The sequence below is a fragment of the Mustela erminea genome, chromosome 9 (genome assembly GCF_009829155.1).
Source record: "Mustela erminea isolate mMusErm1 chromosome 9, mMusErm1.Pri, whole genome shotgun sequence".
NCBI lineage: Eukaryota > Metazoa > Chordata > Mammalia > Carnivora > Mustelidae > Mustela > Mustela erminea.
The window spans coordinates 102,738,015-102,754,082 of NC_045622.1; the positions used below are offsets into that span (position 1 = coordinate 102,738,015).

General features: G+C 41.8%; 2 protein-coding genes across 2 annotated transcripts; both read left to right on the forward strand.

The window, feature by feature from the left end:
- Positions 1-2,509: 2,509 nt before the first annotated feature.
- On the forward strand, positions 2,510-3,453 carry LOC116599473 (olfactory receptor 4D9). The gene has a single exon (XM_032359327.1). It carries the CDS (start codon positions 2,510-2,512, stop codon positions 3,443-3,445), a length of 936 nt encoding a protein of 311 aa, XP_032215218.1. The 3' UTR covers positions 3,446-3,453.
- Positions 3,454-12,074: 8,621 nt separating this feature from the next.
- Positions 12,075-15,963, forward strand: LOC116599471 (olfactory receptor 4D9-like). The gene has a single exon (XM_032359325.1). The coding sequence runs from the start codon at positions 13,047-13,049 to the stop codon at positions 13,980-13,982; it is 936 nt and encodes a 311-aa protein (XP_032215216.1). The 5' UTR covers positions 12,075-13,046; the 3' UTR covers positions 13,983-15,963.
- Positions 15,964-16,068: the final 105 nt, after the last annotated feature.

Genomic DNA, 16,068 nt, shown 5'->3' on the forward strand with positions numbered 1-16,068 from the left:
GTTCCCTGTTTTTCAGGCCATCAGACTAGGGCTGATTCATACCAATAGCTTTCCTGGGTCTGCAGCTTCTAGACAGCAGACCGTGGGACTTCTCAGCCTCCATACTAGTGTGAGCCAATGCTTCATAATAATTCTCCTTTTGTATGTGTGTTTGTGTGTGTGTGTGTGTGTGTGTGTGTATATAGGCACATATATGTGCATTATATATACATAATTTTTTAAAGATTTTATTCATTTATTTAACAGAGAGAGAGAAAGAGCATGAGCAGGTGGTGTAGCAGGCAGAGAGGCAGCCAGAGGGAGAGGGAGAAGCAGACTCCCTGCTGAGCAGGAAGCCCAATGCAGGGCTCCATCCCAGAACCCTGGGATCATGACCTGAGACAAAGGCAGATGCTTAACCAACTGTACATATTATATGTATATATGTATAAATTAGAAGAATCCTAATACCATCATGGAAATGGTATATAAGGAACAAAATAAAGAAAATGGATATGGTAAAGAAAAAACAGGAGCGAGAAAGAAAGGAGGGAGGGAGAGGACATGAGGCATAGAAAATTCGGGCTTATTGCAGTGGTTTCTGGAGCAAAAGATTTGAAACCTGTTAACTTATCATTCCAGTATCCAAAAGAAATATTCTAGAGTGGATTGCTGTCATCCATTAAAATACGCTTCTGCTGTCCAGATTGATCAGATTCCTGAAATGATTTCTCTACCTTCTAGCCACGGTGAGTATATGGTGAGGGGAATTCTTAATTCTGGGATCCTGGAGACCTGAAGTCTCTTGCAGTCATTATTCTGAACATTTATTCTTGTCACTCCATGTCGTTACTAAAGCCCCAAGACAGGGAGACTGAGCTGAATTGGAACAAATGATAATGGAATGGGGAGGAGCTCTTACCTTATGTTTCAATGGGAGCAAAAAAGAGAGTCCTGCGTGGGGAACCATGGTCAGTTAAGGAATTTTTTTCCCTAAGATTAGAGGAACAAAATGAAAAAAATGCAGAAATTAAAACTAGAATCAGAAAAAGAACTACAGGGCAGCCTACATAATATAAGGATTTGGGAGGCCCTTATGTCTCTAAGTGAGAGAAAAATAAGAAGGCAACCCTGAGTTTGTACCTGGTAAGGGCTACAACTGCAAAACTCTAAAAGTAACTATAGTGAAAGTGAGTGGTCCATTTAATGTCACTTTCAATGAAATTCATTCCTTAAGTATGAGATTAAAATGTTATAATCACCACAGGATTATTACGTTTTACATTTCATGGAAGTATGATGTACATACATACAGAAAATGCCCACCCATGAATGTACAGCTGTATGAATTTTCACACATGTTGAATACGCCTTTAAAACAATAACCCTGATCAAGAAACAGAACATTACCAGCACCTTAGAAACCTTCTTCACGTTTCCTTTCATTTTGTATCTTTTTTATCCTTTTTGTAAACAAAATAGGAGAGTGTGCATTCCTTTGTGCCTGGATAATCTGGCTTCACATTATAAACATAACAAGGTTCGTTTATACCATTACGCACAGCATAGATCATTCCCACTGATGTCTTGTGTGGATTTAACACAATTTATCTTTCCTACTGTTGGTGGGTGTTTGTGTCTTTCTCCAGTTTGAAGCAATTACAAATAGTGCTCCTGTGAACATTGTAGGATATGTCCTGTGTTGCCTGTGACATGCATACAGACTTCCTAGGAGTAGAAGAGATGTTCTTAGGTACCTACCTCCATCCTATGAGATATGTATACAGCATGAGCAGATAGACCCTGACCATAGAGTGGCTGTGCCAATTTCACACACCCTTCTGAACTATATGAGTTCAGTTCCACATCTTCACCATCACCTGGCATTTCTGATCGTTTTCCATTTAGCCATGTGGGTGTGTAGGTAGTAGTTTCTTCCTACAATTTTAATTTGCATTTTTCTGATAACTAATCAAGTTGAACTGGCAGGTGGATATTCTCGTTTGAGCAGTTCTGGTTCATGCCTTTGTCGTTTTCTGATCCAGTTGTCATCTTTTTTTCCCCCTGCTTTGTACACTTTTTTTTATATATTCTGGACATGATTTTTTTTTCAGATATACATATTGTACATACATCATCCCATCTGTAGATTATCTTTTAATTGTTGTGACGTATTTGTGAACAAAATTCTTCATATAGTCAAATTTATGTTTATTGTTTATTATTTTAAGTGTCAGATTGTATTGTAAAAGTACAATTGAGTAAGTTCACAGACCTGTTACCTGTATTTCAGTGACCATTCTGATAGAACCCATCAGCTTGGATGACAGGAGTCAAAAACCCAGATAATCTTCCACCTACTGGTGGCATGCTGAATTGCAGGCACAACACATGCATGGGAAAAGAGCTTCCTCCCAAGGAAAACACCAAGAGTCAAGAGACAGAATAGACAACAGTAGATGTTATAACACATTCCTTAACTGCTTTGTTATTTCTTCCAAACATATACTTGAAAAGGATCTGTGACCCAATGGATCAGGGAAATTATACCAGAGTGAAAGAATTTATTTTCCTGGGTATTACCCAGTCTCAAGAACTGAGCTGGGTCTTATTTGTCTTCTTGTTTATAGTGTATACAACAACTCTGCTGGGAAACCTCCTCATCATGGTCACTGTGACCTGTGAGGCTCACCTTCACACCCCTATGTACTTCCTGCTCCGCAATCTCTCTATCTTGGACATCTGCTTTTCCTCCATCACTGCTCCCAAGGTCCTAGTGGATCTTCTATCAAAGAGAAAAACCATCTCCTTCAATGGCTGTGTCACTCAAATGTTCTTCTTCCACCTTCTGGGAGGAGCAGATGTTTTTTCTCTCTCTGTCATGGCCTTTGATCGCTATATAGCTATCTCAAGACCCCTTCACTATATGACTATCATGAGTAAGGGACGATGTACTAGCCTGGTGCTGGCCTCCTGGGTGGGGGGCTTTGTCCACTCCATTGTGCAGATTTCTCTGTTGCTTCCCCTCCCCTTCTGTGGACCAAATGTTCTTGACACTTTCTATTGTGATGTCCCTCAGGTCCTCAAACTTGCCTGCACTGACACCTTCACCATGGAGCTCCTGATGATTTCCAATAATGGATTGGTCAGTTGGTTTATTTTCTTCTTTCTCCTCATATCTTATACAGTCATCCTGGCTATGCTGAGGTCTCACGCTGGGGAGGGGAGGAGGAAAGCCATCTCCACCTGCACCTCCCACATCACTGTGGTGACCCTGCATTTTGTACCCTGTATCTATGTCTATGCCCGGCCCTTCACTGCCCTCCCCACAGATAAAGCCATTTCTGTCACCTTCACTGTCATCTCCCCTTTGCTCAATCCAATGATCTACACCCTCAGGAATCAGGAAATGAAGTCTGCCATGAGGAGACTAAAGAAACGACTAGGGCATTCAGAAAAGATTTAAGTTCTGTAAGAATGAGATAGCCCCCAAAGGTAAGTATAGACATTAAACCTCACTTTCTCAACATGGGAAGAGATCACTTTAATGCCAAAAACAAAGGGGTATCTATGGATATCAGGGAGTCCTCAAAGAAGTGGATTCTGTAGTATATGTGCTAAGGGCCTCTAGGTGACACTGCTTTAAGGTAAAGCTCATTCATCACTTCCATTACTCACTTTCAATTATTCATTCTGCAAATATTTTACAGAGCACACATTATGTGCTTGACAGTACTAGGATTCAGATTGCTGAAAAAAGATTAAATATAGTCACATTCCTAGAGCCGTATCCCAAAATGCATTAATGGAGAGATGAACAAAGTGCTGTGGGAATATTGTAGACACTTTACCTGAGAGTTTCAAAAGGCATTTTCTAAGGAGTAGACCTTTTCAAGGGGAAAAGACAGAAAAACACAACCCAAGAAAAGAAACCAGTATTACCAATGGGGAGAGACCATTATAAAAATATGCCACGTTTGTGCAACAGTGAGCTTAATGTAGCCATGAAGTAGCTCACTTGTGAAGTGAGAATACCACTAGTGGACATTTACGAGGAAAGTAGAACTCCATTTGTGGTCCCTTAAGTGATGCAAATCCATGATTTCTATTGGGAAGAGAGGATCCTCAAATCACTTCAAAGCCATGGTTTCTTCCGAGATAGAAGGAGGTAATGCTGTGAGTGGGAGCATTCATCAAGAAATAACAGTCAGTGATGAGTAAAGGCTGTAGACAGCTCACCTGAATCTGGGCAAGGCTTAAGCAAATAGAGATGCTAAGCACTCCCCTGGTGAAAAAAACTGACTCCTCATTGTATAGTAGGATTATCCCAATCACAGATGAGTCAGACCCAAATTCCTCACTGTTTCTGCACATAGGGAACCCACAACTTTTTAACACTTCCCATTCAATCCATTAAAAGCTAAAGAAAGGGTCATAAAAAGCATGAAGGTGGGGCGCCTGGGTGGCTCAGTGGGTTAAAGCCTCTGCCTTTGGCTCAGGTCATGATCTCAGGGTCCTGGGATCAAGCCCCGCATCAGGCTCTCTGCTCAGCGGGGAGCCTGCTTTCCTTCCTCTCTCTCTCTCTCTCTCTCTCTCTCTCTCTCTCTCTCGCCTACTTGTGATCTCTGTCAAAAAAAAAAAAAAAAGATGTTAAAAAAGCATGAATGCTTAATCACTGAATCTGGGAATTTGCTACTCTTTGTAATGAAAGGGATGAGAAAGATAATGGAGAAGGTTTACCTAACAATCCAACTGATCTTTTGCTGGGATTGATTGATTTTACTAGACTATGTCTTTCTTCCTAATAAAGCTCAAGCCACAGAAGCTGGCACTCGTCTGTTAGAGTAAATAAAATGCTGTGACAAAAACATCCAAAACCAAAGTACTTAATAACTGAAGTAAAAATTTATTTGATGCTCAGGGCACAGGCCAGTGCTGGTCTTTAGAAAGAGCTGTTCCATTCATCATTTAGAGAGACAGGCTTCTTCCACCTTGGGCTCCACCTTTCCCAAGGTCCTAAGAATCTCTCCATTCATCCAGCAAATGGAGAAAGGGAGAGAGGATTAAGAATCCCCTTAATCTGAAGATGTGGGGGGCACTGTGGTGGCTCAGTTTGTTGGGTGTCCAACTATTGGTTTCAGCTGGGGTTGTGATCTCAGGGTCATGAGATTGAACCCTGGATGGAGTTCCAATGTCAGCAGGGAATCTGCTTCCTCTTTCCCTCTCCTTCTGCCCCTTCCCCCACTCGTGGGCATGCATTCTCTCTCTCTCTCTCTCTCTCTCTCTCTCCCTGCCCCTCAAATAAATAAATAAATCCTTAAAAAATGTTGTAAAGAATTGTGGGGAGATGGGAAGGGTCATTATTAGCAAGTCCTTAGAGTGGTACTTTCCACTTCTGGCTACATTCCATTGACCAGCCCTTGTTCATATAATCCCATTTCACTGCAAGGGAATCTGGAGAATGTAATCTAGCTCTATTCCTAGAAAGAAAAGGAGAACATGAAAAATGGTGAACTCTAATGATCTCTTCCACATCTATGATTCTGTGCTAAGAAATCACAAATGGATTAGATCACAAAGACTATACTTTGTCTCTAAGAGGATTCTGTTAATGTGTAGATGTGCTGGAAGTACTGCTGGACCCTTGGAATATACAGAGAATCAAACCAAAATGGAGGAAACTTGGGGAAAGGAAATCTAATTTAAAGGAAGGGGAAGGTAATCAAGGTAAAGGTAATCCTGGAAATTAGAGTTAGAGTGACAGTAAACTGAAATATCAGGTCCCAAAAGCTAAAACACTGGACTAAAGTGCCCAGAGAAGATTGGCCTAGTAGACAACCTTAGAGAAGACAACCTTCACTTAACCTTACAGTTGCCATCAGCTAATTGTAAATGAACATTTATTAATACATTAGAAGGTCCTACAGAGATGATTGTCTTTTTCTTTATTGATTGTCCTTTTCTATGTTCTGTTCTGTTCTTACCACTCAAAAATATTCTGAATTATTTTCCAATATTAGACACACTTCTCCAAGCATTAAAATTCCAATAAAGACATAAATTTGTATTAGGCTAGATCTATCTTCAGACCAAATGACCATATACTAAGTGGTTCCATCTTTGCTCTGGCATCATTGTTCTCCAGATCTTACGTACTTTTCACAATGATGCCTCTTTTTTATTTTCTACCTCTATGTTGACTTCACCTTGAGCAAAACCTTTGTGATTGGGTGGATTTTTAAGTAACCAAAGATATGTACAATCAGAGTTTATGTTCCCCAGTACAAGATCCTACAAATGACAGCAACCCAGCAAAATGTGCCCATGAAGCTCCACTTGGACTGTTTAGACATGCAAAGCAACCTGACCAAACACACTGGCGAAAAGCAACTGAATTCATGAAAGCACCATTAAATTTACTTCTCTTGCAATATGACATCACATAATTACTTGGATTAATCTATATTTTTCTCCAGGTAGAGCCATATCCTTAGGTATTACAAATAAACTGATTCTAGCTTATCCTACACAGGTTACATATGCTTGGTCCTACCATCTGTGACTTTTTTTTCTACGTAAGGAATGTTGATTTTAAATTCCCATGGTATTTTTTAAGCAAGTAAACATATCAATATATGCAAACCAGCTAGTTTAGGAGTGATATCGTCACTCTGGATTTCTCTGAGAAACTCAAACTCTTTCAAGTTTGAAAGAGTTCTCAACATAGCTCTTATTCAATAAAAAAGACTTTCAGTTCAGCACTGGATTAGTGACCTCTTACTCCATAACATATTACCCCAAAACTTAGTGGCTTAAAAAACACAGTTTGTGGGACGCCTGGGTGGCTCAGTTGGTTAAGCAGCTGCCTTCGGCTCGGGTCATGATCCCAGGGTCCTGGGATCGAGTCCCACATCGGGCTCCTTGCTCGGCAGGGAGCCTGCTTCTCCCTCTGCCTCTGCCTGCCTCTCTGTCTGCTTGTGCTCGCTCGCGCTCTCTCCCTCTGTCTCTGAAAAATAAATAAAATCTTTAAAAAAAAAAAAAAAAAAAAAAACACAGTTTGTGTGCGTTGGGAACCAGGCAAGGCTTAGCTAAATATTCTGCTTCAGGGTCTCTCACAAGGTGATAGTCAATGTCTCAGCAGGGATCTATTGTCTCATTTCAAGGTTCACTGGGGAAGGATCTACTTCTAAGCTCACTCATAGGATTGCTGGCCAGAACCATGAGCTATTGGGATGAGGGCCTCAGTTCCCTATAGGCTGTTGGCTGGAGCCCATCCTCAGGTCGTTGCCATGTGGAGCTCTCCAACATGGCAGCCTACTTCATCAGAGTGAACAATCAAGGCAAAAGAGTGTGCAGCAGGATAGAAGTCAGTCTTTTTTTTTAACATTTTATTTATTTATTTGACAGAGATGACAAGTAGGCAGAAAGGCAGACAGAGAGAGAGGAGGAAGCAGGCTCCCCAAAGAGCAGAGAGACCGATGTGGGGCTCAATCCCAGGACCCTGGGATCATGACCTGAGCTGAAGGCAGAGGCTTTAACCCACTGAGCCATCCAGGTGCCCCTAGAAGTCAGTCTTTTATAGCCTAATTTTGAAAGTGACATCCTATCACTTTTGCTGTACTCTATTCATTAGAAGCAAGTCACTAAATTCCCTCCACACACAAGAGGAGGGGATTGTACAAAAGCATGAATATCAGGGCCAGGACTGGCAAATTCTAGAAGTAAATTATGAAAAACTATTGAAAATTATGAAAGAAACCTAAAAATTAATTTATTCAGAAAAGGTTACAAGAGACAAAAGAAAATGGGTAGTGAGGAATGTCAGAGGTGATTCAGAGCTACTGAGCCCTTGGGACAAGCAGATAATAGTGCCAGCTACAGCAAGAGAAGAATTTATTTATTAATAACAATGATCAGATCAAATGATCAGATCAGATCAACTTTTTAATGTTTTAAAATTTTTTTGTTTATTTATTTAAGTAATCTCTACACTAAATGCAAGGCTCAAACTCACAACCCCAAGAGCAAGAGTCACATACTCCTCTGACTGAGCCAGCCAGGCACCCCTCAGATGAACTTTTTAAAAAGATTTTATTTTTAAGTACTCTCTACAACCGGCATGGGGCTTGAACTCACAGCCCCAAGATCAAGAGTCACAGGAGCTACCAATTCAACCAGCCAGGCACCCCTACCGTAGACATTTTCAGTTGGAGGTATGCAATGTCCAAGTGAGACCACCCATAGATCTATGGTGAGAGACAAGGTTTCAAAAATGATATAGGGAGGGGCACCTGGGTGGCTCAGTGGGTTAAGGCCTCTGCATTCGGCTCAGGTCAGGATCCCAGGGTCCTGGGATTGAGCCCTGCATCGGGCTCTCTGCTCAGCGGGGAGCCTGTTTCCTCCTCCCTCTCTCTCTGCCTGCCTCTCTGCCTACTTGTGATCTCTGTCTGTCAAATAAAATAAATGAAATCTTTAAAAAAAAATGATATAGGGAGTGAGATGAGAAGCAAATTGCAACTTTCTGCTTTTAGGACCTCTGGAATCATAGGGCCCAGTACATGGTAGATGCTCAATAAATATTTTGCAGTTGGATATTTGATGAGTGAATAGTACCAACATATCTTTTATTTGCTTATATCCCCTCTTCATAGGAGAAGTTTGGTGGAAAACAAAGAGAAATGCATTTCCCAATCTTTATGATGCTTCTGATGTATATCAATAGGACAACAAGCAAACCATCGGCCTAGAAAGAAAAAAATTGGAATGAGTTGGGAAAAAATTGGGGAAAATTGGGCTGAAATACACTCTACTGGGAATTCTGTTCATTTTCCCTGAGTTCCTACCTCTTAAGGAGGCGGACTCCTGTTTGTCCCCTGTGAGCCCTTCAGGCAAAGATATTTGGGCTCTAAGCCCAAGGTCTAGGAGGACTCATCTCCTCCCCTACATTAGGAAAGCTGCAAAACCAAAGTGTGTCCTCCACTGCATGAGTTCTTAATAACACTCCAGGGAGCTTCGTCCCAAAAGGAAAGTCTGGCTATTTGAGTTAGCAGCCACATCCAACAATAATTCCCTTTGGTGAGCTTCTGCCAGTTCTGGGGCTGAGAGACCCATACTCATGTCAGGGACACCACAAGGCAGCATGATAGGACTGTGGTAGTACCACACAGAGACGATTCTTGGAGCTGCCCTTTGCCTCTGACAGGAAGAAAGAAGATCCTGACCCAACCAACCCTCAGAGGCATATCTGCCTTAAAGGAGAATATTCCTTGACAGTTAGTGTCTCCTAAGGTCAGTGTATGCAGCCGAATGGCTAGCTCTACTTCTAACAGGTAGGGATTCGAGTTTGGGACCTTTAATGAGGTCATTTCATTTTGAGGTGTGCTAGTGTGTCTGTGCATATGGGGCCATGCCCCAGCAATTTTGAAATGTCACTGTGAATTACAAAAGTGTTTTGAATATTAACAATGCTCCTGTATATTCTATTATATATATTAAAGCTAGAAACCATAGTGATGACGAGAAGAGGAACACATTCTTTGATACAAGGAAGGTGGCTTGAAGAGCATACAGAGAAATCAGTTGTAAAGAGATGGAAATGGGGGCGGCAATGTGTGCTAGACAGTGGGGCTGAGGTTTCCCCCAAGCTGGGGATTCCACGCCACTCAGTAAGCCTGATTTATTAAGGTGGTTCTATCCAGACAAGATTCTGAAGAAGAACTTTGGGATCTTGAGTTTGTTCTTGCCAAAAGCAAAAACAAAATCCAACATATAAATGACACTTCTCTGTTTTCTTTCTTCTTTTTTGTTCCAAGCAGACATATCCATACCCTGGGGCTCTCTGTCATCCTCCCATTCTCCATGTGTTAGGTTCCTAGTTCCACACCCCTTTTGTGCACAGAGGAGCACATTTTTGGTGTTCAGAAGAGCACGTTTGGAGTATTTCTTGATGATTTTGATGACCTGGTCATGCTTATGACTAACATCTGCACAGAACCTCATGCATGTGGGTTTCAAAGCCCATTCTCTCAACAGCTATGACCAACTGCCCCTGAGAATTCTTGACATCAGCAATTGTTCTTGCCACCACCAGCCAGCTCTTAGTTAAATATCAAGAAACAATCTGAGGTTAATTGGGATTATTAACTGTTGGTAGGCAATGGGTAGAACACACAGTCTTGATTAGTCATAAGGTAATTGAGGCTATATCATTTAGAATAATTCAGCATTAAATCTCCAAAGGCCTAGAAATTACCCAGATCAATGGGTCCACTTAATATTGTTCGGTGCTGTGCAGACCTCGCCTACTTTCAAAAGGACTTAAGGCAGCAAATGCTCCCATTTCATTGATGATAGGACTGACCTTCCTGGAGTTCACTGCCTTTAAGGATTCCACTGTTGATCCGTGAAGGCAACCGGAGCTCCTGTTCCCAACCTGGTGTCCTTCCTCTGCACCACATTACTCTATGCCATAGATCAAAATAAAACAAAATCCTCTGTGCTTTCTCTAAAACACTACATGTGTTTTGGTCATTTTATTTTTAAGATTTTTAAAAAATCTTTACTCTGCAGAAGATGTCTGGCTCTTTTAAAAACAAAAAAGATTTGAAGGCAATGAAATTCTCTGAGAGTTACTGACGGGTCAATAGATCATTGGCAGAAAGCCTAGAAAATGAGTATTTGTGGCTTGGGCTTCAAAGGAAAGAGAACAGAAAGTTAGTGAAGGAGCAGTTCTGTTCTGAAGAGAAAATGAGAGAGAAAGTCCAGTGAGAGCAGAGAGCCCCATCCCGTACAGCAGGCCTGGCCTGGCATCAGTGTGGAGGGAATACTGAGGGAAGCAGCACAACACAGTGTCAGACCCGAACAGCGCCGGCCGTTCGTTTAAGTGATGACAAGGACCAGTAAGTACTTGGAGCTGGGGAAAAAGTGAGTTCCATCTTCATTTGCACAACGGTAACAGCAGGCATTCTGGACAGGAAAGAGCAAAAGGAGAGGGTCCGGGAAGAGAATGATGGCAAGGGGCCAGTCAGCATCCCTGAGACTAGTTCTGTTCTGTCTGTTAGCCAGCAGTTAGGGAAGTCAGGATTCTGACCTCGCATAGACAAAGAGACAGAGGCTGGTTCTTCCTGATGAGCACATTCAAAGGAACAGTTCTCAGGTGCCTGAGAAAAACTGCCTTGCAAGAAATCCATGTTCATGATTGAAAACCCTTTTTAGTAAATGCTCTGAGAAAGGGAGGTCAGGGGCCTATATGTCCACATGTCAGCTGGAACAGACAGTAAATTCTCCTGGCAGCTCTGTGCTTTCTCAGGTAGGCGTTTTAAGGGGAGGCTGGAGACATCCTGAGGACGCAGCCCTCTGCTGCCCCAGCGCCTGATAAACTTGGGTCCTGTCTTTGTGCAGAGGTTTGGGCAGAGTCATTATGTGCAAAGAATTCCACAGTTCTCCAGAGCACAGGGAGTGAATGGAGATGTTCCTTATCCTAATTGTAGGGACGGCATGTATTTGTCAAAAGGCATCAAATTGTGCCCCTTAAATATGTGCAGTTTATTATATGCAAGTTACTCCTTAACAAAGCTGTTTTTTTTTAAGAGAGAGCAAGCTACAAAGGGCAATTTTATTGTAAGCAGTTGACAAAACTGCAAAAGCCACCTAAAGCAGTGCTTACTGTAAATATTCTCTTTATTTATTAACTAAAGTCCTTAGTTTGTATTACGGTTCATTCTTAGTGTTATGTGTTCTGTGGATTTGACAAATGCATGGAGCCATGTATAAAAATCTCTAAAAATCCCCTCTGCTTCACCTACTCATCCCTCCCCACCTGTACACCCCAGCCCTTGGCAACCGTTCATCTTTCTACTACAGTTTGCCTTTTCCAAAATGTCATATAGTTGGAATCATACAGTGTGTAACTTTTCAGATGGCCTTTTTTCACTTAGCAATATGCATTTAAGGTTCCTCTCTGTTCCCATGGCCTCAACAGCTCATTTCTTTTTAGAACTGAATAATACTCCATTGTATGGGACACATCTGCTTTTTAAATGCTACATTTGGTTCTCGTTGTAATTACTTCAAAAAACTATCTTTCGTACGAAAAAGTGTAACAGCATCTCCCAAATAAATGCGATAGAGAAGACGGGCCCTGCAAAATGTCAGCAGCTGCTGTGTGAAGGGACCTGTGGTCTGCAGGTTCAAGAATTCAGGTTAAAGAGACTCCAGTTAAAGAATGAAACAAATCCATTCAAACTTCACAGCCCTATGACACAAATATGATTATACCCACTTTCACTGATGATAAACAGAAACTCAGAGTCAGCTATGAATGAGCTACCTACTCATTTAATACAGATTCTATATTCAAATTCAGATCTACTGGTTCTAAAATCTGTGATTTTTGCACAAAACTGAAGCTTTTGTAAATAGCAAGGTGAGAGGAAGTGCCATCCAAGTGTAGGTGATGAGAAGGGAGTGAGCCTAAGAAAAAGGCATTTGTCCGGTGACCCAGGTGATAAAGTCTTTGCCAAGGGCATTATGAGGAGCAGGGACTGTAGCTATCACTTGCCAAGTCCCATGGACAAAAGAGAAGAAGACACCAAGGAGAAGAAAAACTGAAAACAAAAGCAGCATGTGCTCGAATCATGTTAGCAGCTTCAACCTGTTTGTCCTGGGGGGAAAGCAAACTGGAAACTTTTTCTTGTCTTAACAGTGCTGATCATCAAGTACTATCAAATTTTGCACAGACTATGCCAAATTGTCTACTGTGAAACAGTATGAGAGAAGATTCTCTAAGCTTCCATGAGACCGTGTTTTATACTTCTCCCCTGTGTGTTTCCAAATTCCTAACAATTAGATACAGGAGTATTCATTGCAAAACAAAACTATTCTCCTCACTTCTCAGACCACCTAGTGGCTTTTCAAGAAGGATATAGAATATGTAAAATTATGCAACTGTAAAAAATTTTAGTAAGAATTTAATAACATGCTGATTTCAGTGCTTCGATTAATTACCTCCCTTGGAAATCCACTCTTATTTTCTCCCCAGGTAGTTGAAGAAGAAAAAATATGATACAATGGAGCAGGGAAATTACACCAGAGTGAAAGAATTTATTTTTCAAGGACTGACCCAGTCCCGAGAGCTGAGTTTGCTCTTATTTCCTTTGTTATTTTTGGTGTACATGTCAACTGTAATGGGAAACATCCTCATCATGGTCACTGTGACCTGTGAGTCCCGCCTTCACACCCCCATGTATTTCCTGCTCCGCAATCTCTCAGTCTTGGACATCTGCTTCTCCTCCATCACTGCTCCCAAGGTCCTCGTGGACCTTCTGTCAAGGACAAAGACCATCTCTTTCAATGGTTGCATCACTCAGATGTTCTTCTTCCACCTTCTCGGTGGGGCAGACATTTTTTCTCTCTCTGTCATGGCCTTCGATCGCTACATGGCCATCTCCAAGCCCCTACACTACGTGACCATCATGAGTAGGGGGCGATGCACTGCTCTCATTGTGGCCTCCTGGGTGGGGGGCTTTGTCCACTCCATCGTGCAGATTTCCCTGTTGCTGCCCCTCCCCTTCTGTGGACCCAATGTCGTTGATGGCTTCTACTGCGATGTCCCCCAGGTCCTCAAACTCGCCTGCACCAACACCTTTGCTCTTGAGGTCTTAATGATTTCCAACAACGGTTTGATCTCTACACTATGGTTTGTCTTCCTTCTTGTGTCCTACACAGTCATCTTGATGATGCTGAGGTCTCACGCTGGGGAGGGCAGAAGGAAAGCCATCTCTACCTGCACCTCCCACATCACTGTGGTGACCCTGCACTTTGTGCCCTGTATCTATGTCTATGCCCGGCCCTTCACTGCCCTCCCCATGGACAGAGCCGTATCCATCACCTTCACGGTCATCATCCCTGTCCTGAACCCCATGATCTACACCCTGAGGAACCAGGAAATGAAGTCATCCATGAGGAGACTGAGGAGAAGACTTGGACCTTCCGAAAAAGAATAGATGCTATGAAATCTAGATTGAAAGTCAAAACTGAAAAGTATTTCCTCACAACACAGTAGAAGACCATCTTGAGACCGAAGTTCTCCCTTTGTCCCTCAGCAGCATCCTTTAATAAGGGTGGCCTGAAACAATCTTTTCTGAAAGGTTTTATCTTGGTGAGATTGTTGACAACTAAGAGTCTCAGACCCATAAATTGTCAGCTCTTAATGAGACTCCAAAGATTACATCACCCAAACACCTCAGGTGAGCTTTACAGGTGAGGAAATAAGTTCTGTGAGAAAGTTACCTCTCAGAACCCAGGGATCAAGAGTCACATAATCTTCCCACTGAGCCAGCCAGGCACCCTAAGACTATGAGCTGAGGTAAGTTTCATGCTTTATCAAAGCTTCCCTAGCTAATGAATGGCAGAGGCACGGCTAGATCTGAGATATCTGAGCCTCAGCTAAGTGCATGTTTCACTAGTCCTGCTGCCTCATACTGGATTTTCTAAGGTCTGAAATAAGCTCATCCATAAAAATTTCTCCTCTATTGTAGTATTACGAAAGGTGCTTGCATGTCTTCATCAGACCAAAGAGTAGATACCTTAGGCTTCAGGCCCCTCTAAGAATTTCAACATCATTTTCCAGCCATTCATTCCCAGCCAGCCCTCCAGAGAAAGCAATCCTATCCTGTGCCCATTGCTGGAATGTACCTGACTCAAGTCCACAAGAAGCAAAGGCTGAAGAATAAATGACTTTTCATTATCCAGGCTTCCTTTTTAAGAGAACAGAAAACAATATCATATTTGAGTTGGTCTTCTGACAACCTGTTAATTTGTCAAGCAAAGAAATGAAATTGGTAGTTAGCTAAAATTCGGATTGCATTTGGATCTCAGTCTTCTCTCCCATGCAGTCTCTGATGGATGTGTGAAGTAAGGGAAGTAAAGAGCCATTTACGTAGCCTGATTCTGAGAAAAACGCAAGCTAGGGAAAACTGCTCCAAAATACAGCCAATCCCAAACATCTCTATCCCGGCCTCGTGTTCCTCCCTCGGTGCTGGCCCCATATCCCTATTGTGGAATATTTTGTAAGTTAGACATAACTCATAGGGTTAAGTTAGATAGAATGCCACCACTTTGGAAGTTAGATATATCTCTGGATGGTCACAGCAAGCTGCTGGTGGTGATGGTGGAGAGGGGGCATCTCTGAGTTTATCCTCAGTGGTTCCTCTCAGGGGATTGGCTTATTGGACTAGTCAAAGGCACCAGGTGTCCTCCTAGAGGAGATGTAGAACAGGAAAGCTGCAGTGCATGGATATGAGGGGTGAGTCCAAGCTCAGGCTGTCAAAGGTAGCCCAGGAGACCCAGGTACAGAAGGATGGAACATTTCTGCACAACAAAGCAAGGCAGAATTTATTAACAAAATTCACATTAGCTAATGCCAGATCCTTGACTCACGGGTGCTTTACTAAAGTCGGAAGATCTTTTGAAAAATCTGCATTTGCTTCTTTGGGGCTGATTATGACCTCCTGCCTAGAATTAAAACCATTCACCTCAGTTTTGACTTCAGCCTTGACTTTTATATCTAATCACTCACATATCAAAAACAGCAAGAACAGTTCAAACTTCCCTTTGAACCAAATACAGAATCATATTCTGCCCTAACCAGTATGTTCTTTTGTCAACAGTAGTAGATATTTTCTTCCTTGTAAATCATTTTTTTAAAAATTTTATTATTTAAGCATGATTGATATACAATGTTATATTAGTCCCAGATACACCACATAGTGATTCTCAATTCTGTACATTAACCACACTCACCAGAATAAGTGTACTCTCCACCTGACACCGTGTAAAGTGATTACAATATTATTGACTGTTCTCCCTACACTGTACTTTTCATCTCAGTGACTTATTCATTCTATAACTGGAAGTTTGTAACTCTTAATCCCCTTCACCTATTTTCTTCATCCTCCTACCACCACTTGCAAATAATTTTTTATTTTAAAAAAGTCAAGATTTTCTTAAAAATTAAACTTCCTTTCCTCATACCTTTTTTTTAGCATTTCGTCTTTATTTTCTAAAGGCAAAGAATGAATTGAGGATTCA

What these genes read in the sequence shown, in the direction of transcription:
- LOC116599473 (XM_032359327.1), top strand. Translation starts at nt 2,510, where the DNA reads ATGGATCAGGGAAATTATACCAGAGTGAAAGAATTTATTTTCCTGGGT.
- LOC116599471 (XM_032359325.1), top strand. Translation starts at nt 13,047, where the DNA reads ATGGAGCAGGGAAATTACACCAGAGTGAAAGAATTTATTTTTCAAGGA.